The 22,788-nt window shown below is 38.0% G+C and overlaps 1 protein-coding gene across 7 annotated transcripts in view; it reads left to right on the top strand.

Moving 5' to 3' along the window:
* The window catches only part of NEDD4 (NEDD4 E3 ubiquitin protein ligase), a 129,435-nt gene that overhangs the window by 48,758 nt on the left and 57,889 nt on the right, over nt 1-22,788 (top strand). For 5 of the 7 annotated variants that reach the window (XM_087859186.1, XM_087859187.1, XM_087859185.1 and 2 more), the window contains one exon: nt 6,679-6,732. In XM_087859186.1, the coding sequence (XP_087715312.1) occupies nt 6,679-6,732 (54 nt within the window). The other 2 variants (XM_087859189.1, XM_045791065.2) reach the window with 2 other exon arrangements.

Raw genomic sequence — 22,788 nt, 5'->3', positions numbered from 1 at the left:
TTTTTCTTCTCTACTATCTTATGCATTTATAGACTTACATGCTTATTTTTTTTTTCCAAAAAAATCTATCACCAGCATTTTAGATTTTGTTGCTTCTGCTTTCACTTTTCCTGTAAATATGACCCTATCAACTTTTTTTGTGACCATAGCTTTACCCCTATTTTTAATAAATGTTTAAGAATTATCTCATCAAAAAATTCACACATAGCTTAAAATTGAGATAGTAAAGAGGGGCTTATAACGGAAAGTGGCAGACTGTAGTGCTCTCCTTCCGTCTTCCTCTCCCTGCTTCCCAGGAGAAGCCACTTTTTAACTGTTTCTGTTTGTTTTTCTGGCCATTATTTCCATATTGCTGAGTAGCTCACACATCTGTGTCCCAGACTGACTTCCAGCTATGACACGTGTGTAAATAGCCAATCTATGTTTGGCCAACAGTTTGGCCGCTCATGGGATTCTAGGTTGAAAATAATTTTTCCTCAGAAACTTGAAGGCATGGCTTCATGATAACATTGTTGAGCATTGTGTTGCTGTTGAGAAGTCTGATTCTTGTTCTTTGGGGGATGATTCTTTTCTCTTTCTCTGAAATGTGTGATAATTATCCTCGTGTCTTAAACTTTCACCGTGAGATGCCTTGTGTGTACAGTTTTAAATTTGTTGTGTTGGGCTTTCAGTAAGCATGTCAATTTAAAGACTACTGTTTCCCTTCAGCTCTGAAAATTTGTGTCAGTAATTCCTTTACTAATTTTCTTCCCTCTGTATTATCATTTGAGGATTCCACCTGGTTGGATGTAGAGTCACCTAGACTGATTCTTTCTCAACCAGAGTTCTTCATGTGAACCAGAGAACACACAGAAAATGGTTTGAGTGACTGTATTCCACACCTTTCACAGGTGGTCTTATTCAGTACCATGCTAGATATAGAGAGAAATTAATAGATAATATTACAGTGAATGTCTTGGGAAAGGGGTCAGCAAACTTTTTAAATTTTTTTAAAGATTATATTTATTTGAGAGAGAGAAAGAGCATGAGCAGGGGGAGGGGCAGAGGGAGAGGGAGATGCAGGCTCCCCACAGAACAGAGAGCCTGATGTGGGGCTCAATCCCAGGACCCTGAGATGATGACCTGAGCCAAAATCAGATGTTTAACCAACTGAGCTACCCAGGAGCCCCTAGCAAACTTTTTTTCAAAAAGAGACATGTGGTAAATACTTGAGGTTTATGGGCCTGGAGGCAAAAATTGAGGCTATTATGTAGCTACTTATATATCCATTTAAAATATAACCATTTTAAATTTTTAAAAAGTTCTTATCTCATGGGCTGTTAAAGAAAAAAAAGGAGCAGGTGGCTGGCTTGATTTGGCCTACAACCATAGTTTTCTCAACTTCTACTTTAGGGCATTAGGGTTCAATGCGTTCACTGAACGCTGAGGATTCAGAAAATCCTTTTTTTGATTTTCTCTCATACTTTCCTCAACTTAGCTTTTTGTTCTACATTTTGAGAGATCTTTGCAAATTTACCTTAAATTGTTTCTATTTGCGTTCAGCAGTCATTTTTACTTCCAACGTCTCTTCGTTCCCCAGTTGTTCCCTTTTGATACTGTCCTGTTTTTGCTTTACGGATTCAAAACTTTCCCAGATATTTCTACTTAAAGTGTTTTTATTTATTTTTTATTTTTTTTAAGATTTTATTTATTTATTTGACAGAGACAGCCAGCGAGAGAGGGAACACAGCAGGGGAAGTGGGAGAGGAAGAAGCAGGCTCCCAGCGAGGAGCCTGATGTGGGGCTCGATCCCAGAACGCCGGGATCACGCCCTGAGCCGAAGGCAGACGCTTAACGACTGCGCCACCCAGGCGCCCCTGAAGTGTTTTTTTTTTTTTTTTTAAGTGTTTTCTTTTGTTTCCTAAATCACTTGTTTTTCCTTTAAGGACAGTTTTTCTGTTTGTACATCTGTGATCTCTGGTAATCTAATCATACTTAACAGTGATGAAAGAGAAATCACCTATTCTATACATACAAGGCATAAACATTCAACAATTACCTGTTACATTTTTACTGTCCATTTAAGTTTCATATATTAAAACTGGTGGTTGCATTTTTGTAAAACCTCTAGCAGAAATCAGATGCAAAGAGAAACTCCCTGATGATGTGTGTGTGTCTGTGTATGGACCTTCCCGAGATAAAGGGCTATATGAACATTCTCTCATTGGGGTGATTGCATTGTCTTGAATTTTCAGCTTCTGCTCTGCTTACTGCTTTCATCCCTACTTCATTTAACCATTGGGGAGTTGTTGAAATTACCCACTTGCTGATGGCCCTCATATTATCATTGCTGTAATGGTTTTACACCTCTTACAAACTTCTTTACTATTACTTAAATGGGATCTCAGGAGGGAGAGGATAAATATTCGCGTTCAGGCTGCCATTTTGAATTACTGTTCTCACCAGACATGTTCAGTTGTATTATTGCATTTATCGTGTGCTTCTCATATACAGAGAACAACATAGTCAGTCTCTTATGGTATTTGCAATTCAGTAGGGAAATAGCGCATATTCCCTGTCAACTTTGATAAAAGGAAGATTGTAGTCAGTAGTGTAATACGCTGAAGGCAGAGGAGTAGAAGTGACCGGGGAGGTGAGGCTTTAAGGAGAAGGTGACATCTGAATTAAGGCTTGAACATAAAGCACGGAAGGTGTTTCAAGTGGAGAGACCTTAGCATGTACTGAAGTACAGGTCAGAAACACAAGAAGCGGTGAGTTGTCCTCTTCTAATGTGATTAGAACAGAGTGTGTATGTATATTTGAGTTGGCAGGGGACGGTTGTAAGAGACGAGGCTGGAAAGGCAGATTGGACTTAGATCATGAGGGATCATTCCACGATCAGTCATTTGGATTTCATTCTTTAGACCATTGGGAACAACTTTTGAGTAGAGCAGTAAAGATGTCCTAAACAGACTTTTAGGTAAGTCAATCCAGTTATACTAGGAAAGATAAATTAAAAAGGTATGATAGATGAGGTAGCGAATCCTATTAGGAAGCTATTAATTAAATGCTACACCAGGACGGCAGAGGCCTGATTAGATCAGATATTATACCTGGTTTCTTAGCAATATTTGTCAAACTTCTACAGTGTCAGGTACTTTGACAGACATGGAGACTTTTGATTTTTTTTCCCTCAAAATGTTTTTCATGGCCTTTCTCCCTTCCTGTTCTCATTGGGACCATCTCAGGCAAACCTCTCATACACACTTCATGCTCGAGTCCCTAGAGCCATAGTCCCTATGGACTCCAGGGTTTCTCTGCAGTCCAATTTATTTTGTGTATCACTGACAAAATAATATTTACGTGTGACCTACATCATGTTGTTTTTCCTTTAAAAGCTTCATTTTCTTCCCTACCAATCAAGTCATAACTCCTTTTCTGGATTTCGGTGCCCTCCTCCTGGCTCTAGTCTCACTATTTAAAATTTTTTGTCACTTTCTAATATAAAAATATTATCAGTTTGATCTCCTTAGAGCATGCTCATTGTACTCCCATGTCTTTCCTCATCTGATCTCCTTACTGTGAAATGTTCTCTATATTTTCCTATTCAATATTCTGCCCATTGTTAAGTTTCAGCTCAAGGTTCATCTCCTCCTTAAATTCCTCTATATCTTCTTAGAAAAGATTATTGTCTTACACTACTTTTCTATTCCTATGTCGTCTCACCCTTGATCGGGTCTTCCATCCCCATAGTTGCTCCATGGTCACAATGTGACTGTAAGAGAGCCAGCTGTCCTAACCAAGGCAGGAAGAGAAATGCAAGGGTCAGGAAGGAGAGCTCTCCCAGCTGAGTCAGCCCCACTTAAAGAGCTCTCCCAGAAGACCACCTAATGACTGCCAGTATGTTGGCCTCTTTGGTTGTCCCTGGATGTAAGGGAACCATTTTTAGGTAGTCCTATTCAGAGTGTCAACGTTGAACAAGTCCAGAGGGCACTGTTCATAGGGAAAACAATACATAAAAGAGAATGGAGCATTTGATATTTTGATCTAGGTGATGATGACATCGTATGCGTATATAAAAACTCATCAGGCCATGGCCAACAGACACATGAAAAGATGCTCAACATCACTAACTATCAGAGAAATGCACATCAAAACTGCAATGAGCTATCATCTCACACCTGTTAGAATGGTTACTCTAAAAAACACAAGAAACAACAAGTGTTGGCGAGGATGTGGAAAAAAAGGAACACTCATGCTCTGTTGGTGGGAATGCAAACTGGTACAGCCACTGTGGAAAACAGTGTTGAGGTTCCTCAAAGTAAAAATAGAATTACCATATGATCCAGTAATTGCACTACTGGGTATTTACCCAAAGAGTATGAAAACACTAGTTCTAAAAGATATATGCACCCCTAAGTTTACAGCGGCATTATTTACAATAGCCAAAATATGGAAGCAGCCCAACTGTCCATCAATAGATGAATGGATAAGGAAGATTGTTTTTATATATATAAATAAACAATAGAATATTACTCCACCATTAAAAAAATGAAATCTTGTCATTTGCAACAACATGGATGGAACTAGAGGGTACAATGCTAAGTGAAATAAGTCAATCAGAGAAAGACAAATACGCATGTGTAGAATTTAAGAAACAAAACAAATGAACAAAGAAAAAAAGAAACAAACAGAAAAACAGGCTTTTAAATATGGAAAACAAACTGATGGTTACCAGAGGGGAGGTGGCTGGAGGGATGGGTGAGACAGGTGATGGGATGAAGGAGTGCACGTGTCACGATGAGCACCGGGTGATGTATGGAAGTGTTGAATCACTATATTGCACACCTGAAGCTAATCTAACGCTCTATGTTAATTATACTGGAATTAAAATTTAAAAAAATAAAATACGTAAAGAAAAAATGATCTAAATATTAAGAAAATACTAAGAAAGATAGAAACACCATTGAAAAAAGAATTAGTGAGGATAAAGAGAATCCAAATAAATAAACTGAATAAAGTTGATCTAACAGATGTTTCTTATACCTTGCTGCCTAATATCAAAAAATGCAATTTTTTTAACTTGCCATTGGAATACTTACCTATCTGGCTCTTTGTCGGGCTACAGAAAATCTCAATAAATGAAAAAAAATAAAGACTACATTTACTTTTAATAATTCCTTCTTAAATTATCACTGGTATGTATTTTGACTATCTTAATGCCTTTTTTTATATATGTTTATTCCAATTGCATCTTCATTGTAAACACCAAATGTTATGGATTGAACCGATAGTCCTATGTAAGGCTTTCTCCTATGAAATACTTTTTTTTTTAGAGTTAATACAATTACTTGTTTTCTTTTTGTATCATTTACTTCATTTTTTTTTTTTTACTTTGAGAGGCTGTATAACCTAGTAATTAAGAGCATGTATTTTGAAATGAGTCTGACTAGATTAAAATAAAGGTTCTATCTCTTGATAGTTCTGAAACCTAAAAAAAAAAAAAGTCATCAGGCTGTGCATATAAGGTTAGTAAGCTTTATATTAACTGAATGTATCCTATACTTCAATTTAAAAAACATTAATGCCTCTCTCCCCCAGAGTTGTATATTGTGGTGACACTGGGCACATTGCTGCAGGTGAAATTAAGATTATGTTGTCTTTGTCACACCTATCGGACCTTTTGCTGAAGGTTGTTAATACTTTTAACATAAACCAAATTGGGCATTTGAGGGGGGGGGTTGTTCGTTTTTTGTAAACCTAAGTTTTAAAAATATCGCAGTATGTAATGTAATAGAGGGGAAAAATCAATTTAAAATGTGAGAATTTTTTTATATGTCATCGTAACCTCTGGTATAAAAGATTTTTTAAGATTTTCTTTGTATTTGATATTTAGTAGATATTAACTTGATGTTGAAATATTTCAGCATATGTGAAAGTGTCAGCTTTGAAAATAAAATACTGCACGTTAATTTTTACTCATCCTATAAGTGAAAACTCAGCATATACTTTTTGAGTGCTTGCGTCCTTTATATAGTAAAAGCAACAGTTTCATCAAGTCAGTACCAAAAAGGATTCAGAAAAGTAGTTTCCATAAAATCAGTATCCACTTTCAGTAGTTGTGACTTAATAAATAAGAAGTCAGTAAATAAAATTGATCATAAGAAGTTAAAATACAACCTATATTTTTAAGTGCCTACAAACATTTAATTTTTTGAAATTTTCTTTTACTTTCTTTTGTTTAATTTAGAAAAAAATGTAGGGGCGCGTGGGTGGCTCAGTCATTAAATGTCTGCCTTCGGCTCAGGGCGTAATCCCGGCGTTCTGGGATCGAGCCCCACATCAGGCTCCTCTGCTGGGAGCCTGCTTCTTCCTCTCCCACTCCCCCTGCTTGTGTTCCCTCTCTCGTTGGCTGTCTCTCTGTCTGTCAAATAAATAAATAAAATCTTAAAAAAAAAAAAAAGAAGAGAAAAAAAAGGAAAAATAAGCACCCAGATCCACTACGTTGCTATGGTAGCAGTATTAGAAAACGGGTGACATAGGATTGGCCTGCTTTTGTATAAAGTGTCTTGTGTAATTTAAAATACACCGTAAATAGCAGGAATTAGGAAATGGCAACATTTCAAGCATTTATTTCTCAGAGTCGTGGTTGATTGATGTTCACTTGTTTTTAAGAAAGGTTGTGTTTTTCTTACTTAGGTCCATCCTCAGCAGCACCGGCTTCTTTTTGAAGTATTTGATGAAAACCGATTGGTAAGTTGTGTTGGACCAGTGTGAGATGGGAAGCAAGGGCATAGCTCAGTAGAGCCGCGGGTAGCGGGCTGGGGATCTGTGACGTGAGAGACGACTTCGGGTGCTTATGGGGCCTCTGGGCAAAGTGGAGAGGCAGAGACAGTTTTTTCCCTCCTTCCTAGTGCTATTGTGAACCCTTCCATTTCCTCCCGGGTACCTCTGTTTTTGTCACTTCTCCACAGATTGTGGTCTTACTGAAGACCTCTTATGCCACGTGATGGGAGGGCAGGCAAGCTGGCCTCTTCGTCTTGCCTTCCCTCACACTCATCCTGTGTGGTGCGGTGGGTACGCCCAGCCTCAGGGAGCCCTCTCCCAGGTGGGCTACACCTGTGCCTCCGCACTGAGTGGATCTCACTCACTCTCCCCTCCCCCACTCTTCTACAAAGGAAGACCGTCTGTCCTCTTGACACCGATAAAGTCCTCTCAAGGACTGCCAACTCTTACAGAGGCAAAAAAAAAAAAAAAAAAAAAAAGGCAAAGTTAAGCTTGATTTTATTTTTATGAAACAATAGTTTTAATTCCTGATTTCCTAAAGGCTGTCTGGAAGTCCTGTCCTTTTCCTAATTTTGTCTCTTAGGAATGCTATTTCAGATCTTAGCGTCTTACATGTATGTTTTAAACCTGTAAGATTTGAACATGAAGGTGTAAGAACTGTGTTATGTATTCAAGGCATATCAGTTATTCAGCAGAAGCACCCAAAAAGAAACAGTCATTGGCTTTTTAACGAAGAAACTGGATTTTTAACATTTGCTTTTAGTGTCGGGCTACATAACATGTTTTTTCCCCCTCAAGAAATGATAACTATACTAGTAATGGAAGATACCGCAAATGAAATCTAGTAATTAGCAATCTTAAGCAAAAGTGCCTTTTTGTCACCAAAGGAGACTTCATCACTAATTGCAATCTAACTTTTTAAGGCTGAGTGACATGACGGTTGTTGATGGTTGGTTATCGGATATGGTCAGGGGCAGAGCTTTTTGTTTTCTGTTCGTATTTTGCTTTTTCTATAGAACAGAAATTCTTTCCCTTCTGTCTCTACAGATTTGTTTCCCTTCTAGATGGTCCCAGTGAAATTTAGTATTTGTGTTTTTTTAAATCATGAAATGAACACACAAAAGCGTATATGATATAAATCCTTATTTTATTTAAGATTTTATTTATTTATTTGACAGAGAGAGTGAGTGAGAGAGAGGGAGAGAGAGAGAGAGAGCGAGCAAGAGCAGGAGGGAGGGGCAGAGGGAGAAGGAGAAGCAGGCTCCCCACTGAGCAGGGAGCCCATGTGGGGCTCCATCCAAGGACCCTGGGATCATGACCTGAGCCAAAGGCAGGCACTTAACTGACTGAGCTACCCAGGTGCCCCTAAATCCTTATTTTAAATAATAAGACAAATACCTGTGTAGTTATTACCCAACTGAAGAACTAGAACATTACCAAAAGCTACAACCCCCCTTCCCCTCCCCAGTAGCATCTCCTTTTTTTCCCCCACAAGTAGTTGCCACTGTCCTGAATATTGTGCTTATCATTTCTTTGCTTTAAAAAAAACTTGTTTATCATGTATATATGTATCCCTGAGTATAATTTCCTCTTGCATATTTTTAATTTCATTAAAATATCATCACTGAATACATTCCTCTGTGACATGTTAACATGTGCCATTTAGGGTACCAACTGTGTTGGATACTCTGCTATGCATTAGAAATACAGCTTCTCTCAAGAAACAAGAAATAATTAGAACAGGGTGGTGTGCGTCATTCTAATCCTCTGATTCGTTGTTAGTCCTAGCAGGTAATTGAAGCCTACATATCACCTGAGATGTTATAGAGCCTCGAGCCATTGGTAGAGGAACAGGCTTGATTGTATAGCAGTAAATGTCCTGTGCACTATAAATGCGATTTATGTTTATCCCCCTATAGCATTCACAACTAAATTAAGAACATATCCTTTTCCTAGCAAATTCTCTTTGGAAATGTACTGCGAAGGGCACAGATAAAATTTTAAGCAGAAACAATTTCTAGTCCTCTGGAAAATATTTGCAATGTAAGTGTTACTTGTTTTGAAAAAAGAGTAGGCTGATATCCCTCTTGTTCAGCCCATGTTAAGACCTGAGGTTTATAAACTAGCAGTTTAGTGATAGTGATGACAGTAATGGGCTATTTCAGAATGAGGAGCCTTGAAATGAATTCTACCCACCAGTGCAGACATTCGTGCTTCTTTGTCACTGACCTCAGAGATACACCGGCACACATCCAGCCTCCGAAGCTTTAGGCGATGCCTATATTCTATGTTCTCAATGGGGGTTAGTGGTTGTATGAGTCAGGATTCTCCAGAGAAACAGCACCGATAGGAATACACACACGTACAGGGAGAATGAGAGAGAGAGGGAGAGAAATTGAGAAAAAGAGATGGATTTGTTTCCAGGAATTGGTTCATGTGACTGTGGAAGCTGGCAAGTCTGAAATCCGTGGGACAGGGCGAGCAGGTTGACTATTCAGGTAAGAGTTGATGTCACCGTCTCGAATCTGAAATCTGTAGGGCAGGCCAGCAAGCTGGAAACTTAGGCAGGGTTTCTATGTTGTCATCTGAAAGTGGAATTGCTTTTTCTTCAGCAAACCCATCTTTGCTCTTAAGGCCTTTTCGCTGTTAATGAGGCCCACCATTGCTTTGCTCAAAATCTGCTGGTTTAAGTGTTCACCATATCTGAGAAATACCTTGCTAGCAACATCTAGACTGCTGTTCGACCAAACAACTGGGCAAAAGAGCCTAGCCAAGTTGACAGGTACAATTAATCATCACAGTGGACTCTGGCCTTCAGAGCTCTAGTCAGTGATGAGGGTGACCCAGAGTCGCTCCCTGACGTTTAGATCATCACGTTATTTTCTGTGTAGATCATTAATAACCAAACGTCTCGGAACGTGGGGTCCTCAGCTTCAGTCTGATCCTCAGACATCATCCGTTTCATTCCAGAAGGTGAAATTCCTCAGGACTTGCATAGATTCCTCCCAGATGAGGGCCATCGGCACTCTCCAGCTCTTCTCCACTGAAGTTTAGGGTTGATGCTCCCTTTTGGAATCCGGCTAAGGGGCTACATTTTGCCCCAGGGTCTCCACGTAACTGCTGTGACGGTGGTACAGGTCCTGTGCATCTAGCCCAGAGCCAGCAACGCACACTGTTGAGCCTCTCTGTGGTTGAAACTCCCACTGGCAGGGTGCGAAGTGCACATGATTCTCTCACCTTCCTTTTCCTGGGCTGAAGCCCTCCTTGAAAATTTCCAATCATCATTCCTTCTTGTCCGGCTGTGGTGCTTTTTGATATTTCTTCAGAAGTAATAGCTGGATCAACTTGAAAAAAAAAAAAAAAGTCCTGAAGGAAAGCATTCGGCAGTACGACTAAGTGTGGCGACCATCCATTTAGCCTCCTCTCTGGTGTTAGTGCTTACTCGGCGCCCAGCCCAAGCCCAGGAAGATCAGAAGAAAAGTGTAGTGATGGTCCTGGCATTCTGGAAGCTTGAAATCTAGTCCGGGCACATGAGACCAATGCTTCTAGTGAAGCTTACCAAAGAGAAAACATGTATCTAGCCAAATACCTGAGGCCCATTATTTTACACGGACAACCAGAGGAGTTTTGCCTGTTAACTAGAAGTTTTAGGCCACAGGCATGAGCAGTTAGATTTCATTAATTAGCCGCTTAGGAGTGTTCCATTCTTTGAGTTATGAGACCCCTAACAATTCAAGAAGAAAAGCTGAAGTCATTTGAAGGCAAAGTGAAAAGATTGGGACTCTTTCTTCTATAAAGAGAGAGGATTATAAGGGCATGTTTACTGAAATCTGTAAAATCGTAAAGGAGGTAGGTTAAATAAAACCAAAATAACATAATAATTTTATTGCTAAGTTTATAATTGTACACACTCTAAAACGTTGTACTCTATCATCCTAGTCAGAAATATAATTTCATAAATTCCATATTTCTATTTCATCATATCCTAATTGATTAAAAATACTGTTTAGAACATTATGATTGAGAACAGATCTATCTTGAGGCATTTTCTTTTTTAAACAAAGTACAAGTATATGTTTTACATATTTACTTTTACTTAGAAAAAAAAATCTTACTTAGAAAAATACAACTTGGGTGTAGTACCATGTGGTGTAAACAACTGAACTATTTTACTTTTTACTTTCCTATGAATGAGCCAGTATATATTTATTACTGGAGTTCCAGCTATAAAATTCAGGTAAGGGGTTTAAATAGACCCTAGAGTATTATTTAAAAATAAATTTGTTTCTTTCAAATAGAATACCAACCTTGGTCTATGACATGTAGGGGAGAAATTAAAATATTAAACTTTTATTACCTAGTAAACTGAAAATAAAGTAAAGGTTAAATAAATACAAAGCAGAAAAAATATATATACAAAATCACAACCTCTAGGAGGACAAACAGTCTACTGTTCTCTACTGTGGGAGCTTTATCAGCAGTAGTAAGTAATTCCACCCCTAGGGCAAGGCTAGTACTCAAAAATGTAAACAAGTATGTACTTTGTTTATACAAAGAAATATGCAGCATGGTTTGTATCTCTTTATAGGTATGGAACAGCTAAATGCATTGTTTCAACACACCAGTAGGGGCCAGCAAAGAGCTCTTAGAGTTTTCAGAACAGAATTGGCATTGAGATATGTTTATTTGATGTGTTAAGTCCTTTTTCGACTTCTTTACTTACCACAACACTCTCTTAAGTGAATGAATTGCAGAGACAGTGGAATAAAATATCTTGTGTGCTCAAACTATATTGGGGTATAGTTTTTCTGTCTAATCTGCATATATTTTTAATGGAATGTTTGCTCAGGCTATTTCTTGGCAGAGTTTTAATAGTCAAAATATAAATGGCATCATTTAAAGACTGTACTACTTGGCTGCAAAAGGCCTTAAAATTACAGGAGAAAATGCTTGGTGACAGCTTCTCTTAAACTCTTCTTTCTCAGACCTATGCTCAATTTTTCAATAGTATCACTAGGCTAATTTTGTATTTCTACCCTTAAGCTTTCACTTTTCGTAAGTAGGGCTTTGGAAGTTAAAATATTTGTCTGTTTGATTTAATGCTTGAGTTCTAATTCACCCCAAAGTTTTGGTACTTTCAAATTTAGACGACTGTTTGAATTTACTCATTAAAAAAAAAAAATTAACAGAATATATGCCTTTCTACATTAACTCACTTGACGAGATTCCTAGTTTGGCTACTATTTGGAAATTCAATCCTTGATTTGATACTCAATTACATGGGGTTTCATTCCTACCAACTTCCTGTAATTCTATCCCTATGGGTAAAAATATTAGTGGTCAGACTGCCGGAGAGAGTATAGGCACCGTGATTCACATGGTTAAATGTTCACTTAGTAGAGCAGGAGTGAAAAAATACTGTTTCAACTTGAAATGCTAGAAGATTGTTGTTCTTGTGTTACTCATTCATGCAAATTGGAGAAGGTATAATTGAAACAAGGTTGGCCGTGTTTGAGGCAGTGTGCTGCAGCTGAGCTCAGCTTAAAGGTCGCTGGAAATCAAGTGCTTTGTAAGTGAAGGCATTTTGACTACAAGCGATTCAAAATATTTGGAAACGTCAGTCTCAGGAATGGGTCGTCTTTTTCTTTGTATGATATCTGGTATCTAAGGTTTTACTTAGGATAAAGACTACTACTTAAGAGCTCTTTTAGGCACCACAAATGATTTTTTCCTTCAATGCAGCACAGCTGCTGCTAGCCTGTCTACCGACAGAGATCTTTGTTATGACTTTCAGCCCTTAACATGTTTGGAAATGAGAACAAATGGCACAAAGCTTACGATTGCACTTTGCAGCCAGAAGAAGCAATACTTATCCTTTGTCAGAAAGCTCCGGAGATGATTTGGAGAGCAATGTTCCCATGTGCTTCAAAAGACCAACCCGGATTTCCACGTCTAACGTTGTTCAAATGAAGCTGACTCCTAGACAGACTGCACTAACTCCGTTAATACAGGAAAACGTTAAGTCTCAGGAAAGATCATCTGTTCCTTCACCTGAAAATGTTAATAAAAAGAGCAGCTGTCTGCAGATTTCACTACAGCCAACCAGGTACAGTGGATGTCTTCAGTCTAGCCATGTCTTAGCTGACGGGGAGGATGCTTCCTTTATGTGTGTCTTAAAGGACGGCGTTTACAACAATGCTGGGGCTGATAATGAGCTGAGCGCTGTGAGTGAGGGTAACCTCGTGAGCAGTTCTGCCATTCGCAGTGATAGCCTTAGTAACTTTTCCACCAGTGAGAATGGGTCTTACAGCAGCAACGGTAGTGATTATGGATCGTGCACAAGTATCACGAGTGGTGGTTCCTACACAAACAGTATCATCAGTGACAGCAGTGGTTATACTTTTCCACCAACTGATGATACTTTTTTGGGTGGAAATTTACCTTCTGACAGCACCTCCAACAGGAGTGTGCCAAACAGGAATACTGTTCCATGTGAAGTTTTGTCAAGAAGTCCAAGCACCGTTCCTTTTGTCCAGGATGACTTGGAGCGTGGACTAGAAGTTATGAAATTGCCAGTGAGCAGGAACTCGAAAATTCCACTGAAACGTTGTTCATCTTTAGTCATTTTTCCTAGGAGTCCTTCAAATACCCCACCAACCTCTCCAACAAGTACAGATATTCTTCCAAGCAAAGGATCCTATCAAACCTCACACCAGTTTATTATTTCTCCTAGTGAACTTGCCCACACTGAAGATGGTACTAGTGCTAAGGGATTTCTTTCCACAGCTGTCAATGGACTTCGCTTATCTAAAACAGCCTGTCCTCCTGGAGAAGTAAGAGACATACGCCTGCTTCACAGGAAGGGCTCGTTCCAAAAGAAAATTGCTATTGCAAATAATAGTCCGAATCAGACTGTCTGTGAAAAGTCATCTGAAGGATATTCTTGTGTGTCAGTGCATTTCACCCAACAAAAAGCAACTGCATTAGATTGTGAAACAGCAAATGGTGATTGTAAACCAGGGATGTCAGAAAGGAAGCTTAACTCTGATTCGGAGTGCATGAAGCTTATGCAGAGGACATCGGCATGTTTACCGTCCTCTCAAAATACAGATTACCAAATAAATATCAATGGACAGTTGGAAAGACCAAATTTACAGATAAACAAAAACCATGCTATTTTACAAAGAAGTATTTCATTGGGAGGAACTTATCCAAATGTTTCCTGTTTATCCAGCCTTAAGCACAATTGTTCTAAGGGGGGACCATCACAGTTACTCATAAAGTTTGCATCTGGAAATGAAGATAAAGTTGATAACTTATCAAGAGACAGTAACAGAGATTTCACAAATGAACTATCTAATTCTTTAAAGCATTCTTGTAAGGTAAGTTTTCTATGGTCTTGGTAAATGTTAATTTATACTAGAAAAGCTTTATGAAATATTTGGTTAAAGTTTATTATAACTTGGCTGGCAAGTGTTTTATAGTCATAATCTTTGTATTTGTAAATCTGAAGAGCCCCCAGTAATTTTTCACTCTATTTTTTTTTTACTGCTGTTGGAAATATGCCTTAAAAAGAAAAAAAAAAACTTTCCAAAGTGATTTAAGGCATGAAACATTTATGTAGCATAAAAACAAGCTTTAAATAATAATTTATTTCATAACATTTTTTCCTTGGTATATTTTTTCTTTAAGTAACATACCATTTTAATGTCTAACTCCATATTTTATTCCTCTTTCAGAAATGTTCATTTAGTATTCTTCCCCTTTAATCATTGTGAAATAAGGTAAAATATAGAATGCTTATTTAAAATATTAAACAGTAAAAAGCTTACATAAAAATGTGAAAATGTTGCCACAAAGGAATGCAGAGAGAATGTTCCTCTAAAATATGTGTATTTAGTAGCATATTGATAAAAACTATTAGGCTGCATGTTTAAAGCAGAGGAAAAATAAATGGTATTTGCATTTGTATATACCCTTAACCACAGGAATTTTGTTTCCACCCGGTTTTCCTTTAGCTACCAGTTAAGACTGCCTTCTAAAATGTAACTCGGTCTTTCAACAATAATATTGAATTCTAAATTTTATATTTGTTTTTATTTGGTTTCAATTGCTAGGCATTTCCATACTCTTCTAGTTACCTTAAATTTGTTATTTTGATAATTTTATTAGTCATTTAACTCTAATGAATCTTAACCAAAACAGTTTTTTATATAATTGAGGCTTTCCAAAGTATTTTAACTTAAATAGATTTTCCAAGGTATTTGAACTTCAGTAGATTTTTAGAATTTCTGTATTTGGAAGGTCTTGCCAGATTCCAGGAAATTAAAAAATTTTTTTTCTGGCTAAACCAGTCCTAGATGAGAGTACATAATAGTTTAGGGGGAAAAAACCCTTATCTGTTTATCTGTGTTTATATAACACTCAATATCTATATTAATTTTTTTTTTAAACTTCTGGACAAGTAGCTTTAGGTAAATAAAATATTAAGTAATTGGTAGTTTTCTCTCTTTTCAAATCTCATAAATATAATTATTGTTACCCGGTGCCCAGATATTAATATAAGCACCTACTTTATTGAAGATGAAAAAAGATCAGATTTCAAATTCTGATCTATATTTTAGGATTATTTCATTTATAAAACTTTTTAAAAACCAGCTTTTAGGAGATGATAATCCATGAAATTGTTTTGCCCCCTGAAAGAAAGCAATGAAGTGACACAATAAAGAAACATTAACAATTTGCTAATTGAATTACATGTGCCTTGTAAACTTACCTTACATTTAATGAAATAAATCAGAAAGGAATAATTAACCTAGAAATATTTACAGGTAAATATATTTGTAGACATAGCCTTAAAACAGTTGATTTTGTGGTAATATTATAGTTTGTTGTTAATGATACTTTTGAAAAAAGGTATTTTTAATGTTTTTTAATAAAGTGCGACTAAATGCCTTTTGCATAGCTAAAAATATACATTTTTATTGGTTTTATTTAACTTAAGTAAGCTAACTTAAGTTTTTTTTTGTGACAACCACATGTCTAGCTTTGTGCAGATTCTATTTTTTGGTAGATTATTGGATTATAAATAGTTCAGAAATGTGTAGTTTGCTGGAGAGCTTTAATTTATTCCTCCATTTAATGTTTATTTAACAACTCTATATAAAAGTATTGGTAAGCAATACAGTGACCATTAAATTCAACATATACTAGATCTAAATTGATCTAATTGATTGGTAAAGGCTTATTTTAAAAGGAAAATGCTAATGTTGTTTTTTCTAAACGTAGCAGTGGCAACAATACTGGGGTTTTAGAAATAATCCTGTGTTTATCAATAATTATATATTAATCTAATTATAGTGGTATATTGTAACTCATTTATAAATAAACAGCTCCCAAAATATTTCCCATGACTCCAGTTAGTCTGGGTTAGTATTCTGATATGCTGAGTCTGGATTCACATTTAACAAGTTGATATTAGAGTAACATTTAGTAATGTCAGCTATCTGTACCGAGCAGCCGTGAAATTAAATCACTGCTTTGGTCAGGGACCCTGCTTTCTGAAGCACTGAGAGTCTATGAATTCTTTTCTTACGTGTTTAGCTACCAGTCTCTAGCAGCATAGTATCCAGTTTCTAGCTCTCTGTAATAACAGTTCATTAATGGCTAATATTTTAAAATCTGGTGAGAACTTTTACCTGTATCTGCAACAGGGCTCTGTTCTCTGTTTACAACTCAGAATGAAAATGGGACTTTGTAGTCTGCATGATAATGTTTGTTTTATTTATTTGCTAGCAAAGAACATAACAATAAATGTCATATGTTTCTTATATATACTTGTTGAAATACAATATTACTTTTGTAAAGGCTGTATAAGGACTTTTGACCTGAAAGTAGATATTTGATGTTTTAACATTGCGTGTCATATTTTGTCAGCTCAGTCAAGAAGTAGTTTTTATCTAGTTATAAAAATGTCTCTTCAGTTTCTAAACTCTATGGAACAGTTTAGTCAGTTGTTATTTTATTTTTTCCTGTCTATTGTTCTTTAAATCTCCTATGTTATGTTGTTAGGATGCTCAGAGATTTTGTTACCCTGTTATTTAAAATACCTCAGCATTTTGTCCAAGTTTGTACATGTCCTCCATTCTTCACATAGATGCACATTTTTATCCAAAAGTTTGGCTTTACATTTTTTCTTTATGTTATAATATTTTTCTTCATTTCCTGTTGCTTCATCCTGGGTAGGTAAATTGTTTAACCCTCGTGTAGTAGAACTTTAAAAAACCCTGTCTCAGTTATTTCAAAAGCCTTTAACACTAATCTCAAGATGATACATTTCAATAATTTACTTAGTTGTTCTTCCTCAAATAAGTGTTTTAAATATGTATTTGTTTTAGTGTTCCATTATTTTCTCAGCTCCCGTTAACTTTAGCAGAATATTTAGGGACATCCGGTTAAATTTATTGTGAACAACACTTAAGCTTTCCTATAAAAACCAACATAATTTATAAATATTGACTCTAAAACCATGATCCAACAACGTGAATGACCCATTTTAGAAATTTGGTAAGACACGTGTACTTGTGAATGCATATCTCTTAGAACTGAGCAACTAGCGTGTGAACTTCAGAGTGGTTCAGGGAGCTGAGCTGTTTGCTTCAGAAACACTTCAGGTTTCTCTGCGGATGTGATTTCTTTAATTCATTCATCTGGCACACATTTGAGTGCCTACTATTTGCCAGGCACTGACCCCAGCCCTGGGAATAAAAGATAATAAAATACGGTCTCCTTGGGGGAACGCCCATGCTAGTCATAGAGGTTGCTGGTAAACAAACAGAAACTCCGTCTGATGTGCGACGTGCTAGACTGGAGGTGTGTGTGAGGAGGTGAGAAAGATGCAAGAAGGCTCATCTGGAGGAGAGGACCTGGTTGATAGAGGAAGACTTCACAGAGGTGGTGACATTTGAGCCAAGTGCGTGAGTGGGGGTTCACCAGGCAGAGGGAGCGAAGAGGCTCTTCTGGAGCAGGGGTGCTCCGTCTCAGCATTATTGGCGTGTGGGCTGGACACTTTTTCTTATGGGGGGCTGTCTTGGGCCTTGGCATGTTCAGCATCATCTTCGGCCTCCACCCGCTAGATGCCCGTAGCACCCCTCACTTCTAGTCGTGACAATCAAAAAATGTCTCCAGATACTGCCAAAGGTCCCCAGGGGCGAAATTGATTCCTGTCGAGAAACTTCGCTCTAGGCAGAAGCAGCGGCCCATGCAAGGCTAGATGTGTGAAAGTTGATGTCAGGAACTAAGGCAGAGGATCCAGGAGAAGGGCAGATTGGGAAGGTGACGAAGAAATCGTGCACTGTTAGGTTCATGTACTGAGAGGGTGCCCCCGTAGTGCTGCTCTCAAGCGGGGCTGGTGCAGACACAGGATCAGGGCTCAGGATCAGGGCTCAGGAGAGAAGCGAGGGCTGGAAATGCAGCTTGGGAGTTACGGCTATAGTCAGGGCCTTCGCTAAGGATGGACCAAAAAGCGTAGAAGTGAGATGGGAGGCGGTAGTAAATCAGAATCCTGGGGACCAGAACTTTGGGGAGACAGTGGAAGAAGAGAGAATGGGGAGAGGGGCAGAGCAGGGAAGCCAGGAGAGCAGGACGCCCCGAAGTCAAGGGAAGGGAAACTTCAAGCAGGGCAGCATGCAGCACCACGGAACCTGCACATCGGTGGCAGTTAGGGGTCCGTGGTGACTTCCGCAAGAGTGGGCTCGGGGGGGTAGCGTGGAAGCTGGGCCGAAGAAAGAACGAAACCGGTAAGGAAGAGCAGTATCAGTACCGTAACACGGGCATGAGTCAGTGTGGGCACGGTCTGTATTTCGTGGCTGGTGTATAGAAGCCAGGTATTGGGTGGATATACATGAACGAGACAAATCCTCTGCCCGTGAGGATGCTGTAGCCTAGTGTCTGGTGGAAGAAGGGGCTTCTAGCTCTCTGTCCTTTTACCTCCGAACTGTAGAATCAGCGAGTCTGAGCAGCGAAACCAGAAATGGAGATTGAGTAATCTGCAATGAAAGGAGCAACGCACTTGAAATGCAGACTTGACGCTGCCGGTGAATAGTCACAGCGCCTTTTGAACAGTATTATTCTTAACTTTCTCGTCCCCCTCTCTACCACCAAAAAGGAGACGAAACAAAAACAGAGCTTCCCCATAGGAAGCAAGTCAGGGTTTAAGGACTGTTGCTACAAACTACTTGGAGAATGGGCATGTCTGTCTTTCTGTCGTGGGCTTCTTGCGGGATATGGAGCCCACCGTGTACTAGCCCTTGTGAGGACTCCCCCTTCTAGACCCACTGTCCCTTTGCATTTGGGTGACAGTGAACAAGATAGACCGGGAGAAGTCAGGACCAGGAGCCTGTGTGGGCAGAAGGGGCTGTGGGCAGAGTCCCTGCGTGTGGCTAGCCTGCGTGTTGAGGCCAGCAGACTGGTTAGCAGGCGTGAATGAGTGCTAAGAAAGGGAACCAATGATCTTGTCAGCACGGCCAGGAAATACCTGACGTATTGCTCAAGTGTGTGGTTCTGTATTCTGTGTGCCATGTGTGAGACTGGAAGACTATAGTCAGATGCAGATAGACACTTAATGCAAAAAAGCATTTCAAAACAAGATGTGAGCAAATCTGTCCTGACATGGGAACAGTTGTTGAAAAGCAATTTTACCTACCCTGATATTTAACAAAACTTCTTAGATAGAACTAGAGCAGATCTGAGAACTTGAAAGGGAAAGCAGGTAGCTTCTTTAGGTACCTTGTACTTCAACTCATGGGCTAGTAACACAAAGAACATCTTGACCGAGCGGATTCACGATGTTTCTGGTTAGGCTCTAGGATATCTGTGGGGGTCGGAAGTGGTGGGAACATCAGGTTTTCTTTTGATTCAGATGTATTACAAAACCACCACCTGTGAAACATTGTGTGATTTGCCTTAATGGAAAAAAATATTACCAAGAGAAAGAAATTTACATCAAGGATATTGGTGGTACAACAATGTCTTTAAATTCAGTTGTTCGTTAAATACAGAAACATTCTTAACAAATTTTTTTATCTTTTGTCCCCCTTGCAAAAGCTGAGTGTCTAGCATTCTATGATATAGCTCAAATAATATTATCCAGGACTACTTCCTTTTTTTTCCTTTTTACTCTCGAATTTTTCTTGGCAAGCTGCCTCCCAATGCTTTGAAGATTGCAATTAGAAAATGCCTTAAGTTGTCGATTGGACCAGTAATTCTCAAATGTCCATGCACATCTCCTGGAGATCTTATTAAAATGGAGATCATTGTTCTGTAGGTCTGGGATGCCTGAGAGTTCCATATTTTTAACAAGCTCCTAAGTCATATCAATGTTGCTAATTTCTCAAACACACTTTGAGAAGACCATTCTTTTATGAGAGCATAATAAGGTTTATAGTTGAAGTATCCAATGAGTCCTTCTCCCACTTGTACATACAGCAGAGCTATAGGTATATTGTGGCCAGAATCAAAATAATTTGCAAAGAATTTTGAGCCTACTTAGGCGTTAGACTCATTATTGATTGAGACCATGTAATCTAGAAGAGGTTGTTTGGACCAAGAAACATTCAAGAGCTTGGTTGCCTACCTGCCTCATTAAAGAACTTTAATGTGACTCTTGAAGAATTCTGACTATTAAATTTTCCAGGGTTACATTTTAGTTTCATTTAAGAATTTAAAACATATTAGGGGCGCCTGGGTGGCTCAGTTGTTAAGCGTCTGCCTTTGGCTCAGGGTGTGATCCCAGAGTCCTGGGATCCAGCCCCACATCAGGCTTCTCCGCTGGGAGCCTGCTTCTTCCTCTCTCCCTCTGCCTGTGTTCCCTCTCTCGCTGGCTGTCTCTCTCTCTGTCAAATAAATAAATAAAATCTTTAAAAAAAAAAGAATTTAAAAATATTAGTCTATAACATTTGCAGTTCTACTTAAGGGAAGCTCTTAAATTTATAATGGCTATAATTCTGGTCTATGTTGTTTTTAAAATTGTTGCCTACATTAGTTTTTTTTCCCCTCTCAGCATGAGATTTGAAAAATACACAATTGAAATGTTATATTTCTTAAGTATTTTGGCTTTTTTGAGCAATATCGTCTATCTTCCTTTTTGTGAATATTTTGAATCTTTCCAATATGCTTTCTGTAGCAACATCAATTAGGCTACTACCAAGAATTTTTTAATCTTACATTGACTCATGTAATGAACTGAAAAGCTGTATATAATCAGTGCTTACTTATGAACTATCCTTTTGATAGGAGAAAATTTAGAACTCTGTTACATACAACTTTGTAATGTTTCTTAAAAGTATATATTACTTCTCAAATATAAATCAGAACATGAAAATCTTAGGACCTGTCCTTCCATTAGAGCACTTTAAGATATCTTATCGGTAGCTGGGTTTTGTAGACTTTGTAGCCACTTGTGGCTTAGCCTAATTTCAGGGAGCCTAATAAGATATTAAACATTTCAGTTAAGAAATGGGGAAAAGGAAGCACAGCAAGAAAATAGTTAAAGATGGGGAGATAGAAATAGGCAAGCAAGCAGACAAGCAAATGTAAATTTTCTAGAATTGATAAGAGGAAAATTCTATAGAAAAGATAAAGCAAATGGGGAAACTTTTCTGGGTTCTACTTTACTAGAATATAACTCCCTAAATCAGGGACTTTTTGTCTTACTCACTGCTGTATCCCCAGTTCCTAGAACAGTGCCTTGCTCAAAACAGACACTCCACAAATATTTATTAAATTAATTACGAACACCAAGGGACCCTTTGGAATGGTAGATGACTATAGAATCCTGACAGATGAGGGCAACCAGACAGCCTTGCTCAAAGAGATAACCAAACTAGGATATTTAAGGGATGACTGTCATGCTGAGTGGGAGCTACTTGACGTTTCATCCTTTGCATGAAAGAGTGACACTCTTAAATGAATACCTTGTCCCTGGGGTGGATGCCAGTGGAATATTATGATCGTGACTCAAGGATTAGTTTCCACAGTGGAGTCTGATTCATAGCCTACATATTCCACTAACTGGTACCATAGAACTATGTGTCTGGATGGAGGCTCAGATCAAGTTTTCTGAAAAGAAGATGGAATGGGCCAAAACTTTTAAGGGTATTTAAACAAAGGCCGTTTGACCAGCTTTAAATTTATCATTGTTTAATAGAGTGACTTCATTCCAAACGATGTTAAGAACTGGATTCTCAGCGTTGTTCCTGGAGTTTCAAGTAACTGTTTTACCTAAGAATGACCTTTACCTTTTGTACCAAGGCTGAAAGACTGAACCCTCTTAAAGAGTCACAGAGCTTAATGGAAACTAAAGCAGTCTTCAAAGCAAATGAGTTTAACAAGTATTTATTGGAAATAGAATATGTGCCTGCCGTGAGTGGCAAATATTATTCCTGGCTTTGAAGAGTTTAAAATTTAGATGAGAAGACAGCATAATCTATTTTAAAAAACCACAACTAGAGTACAATATAGTATAACATATAATAATGTCCATATACCTACGTTAGGCAGGTGAGCACCTAAACTCTGAGATATGTGATTGCCTATATAATTTTCAGTTAATTTAAATTTTTATCAAGATAACATGTGCTTGTTTTAAAAATCAGCTGTTATTTCTTTGAAAATTCCCTTTCTACCTTTTTCTCTGTGTTCTCTCTTCCCAGAATTCCTATGAGACAAAGTTTGCATCTCTTGGATTGCTCCTATAATTTACTTTTCTCTCCTGTTTTCTGTTTCTTTGCCTCCTTATTCTACTTTCTGGGAGATTCCCCCCAACTTTCCCCTTCTCTTTAATTTTAAAATTTTGGTTATTTAAATTTCTAAAGTTCTCTCTTGTTTTCAGATGATGCCCTATTCTTATTCTTGTTTTATAAATAGAATCTCCTATTTCTTTGAAAATGTTTTACTTCAGGGTTTTTTTTTTTTTTTTTTAAGTTTTGTTATGAGTCCCGCATTGTCTCTGATTCTTAATGGGTC

The sequence above is a fragment of the Ursus americanus genome, chromosome 36, assembly GCF_024610735.1.
Source record: "Ursus americanus isolate L20-20 chromosome 36, mUrsAme1.1.p, whole genome shotgun sequence".
In the NCBI taxonomy this organism is placed as follows: domain Eukaryota; kingdom Metazoa; phylum Chordata; class Mammalia; order Carnivora; family Ursidae; genus Ursus; species Ursus americanus.
The sequence above is the reverse complement of the archived record's forward strand: the minus strand, read 5'-3'. Positions and strand labels throughout refer to the sequence as shown.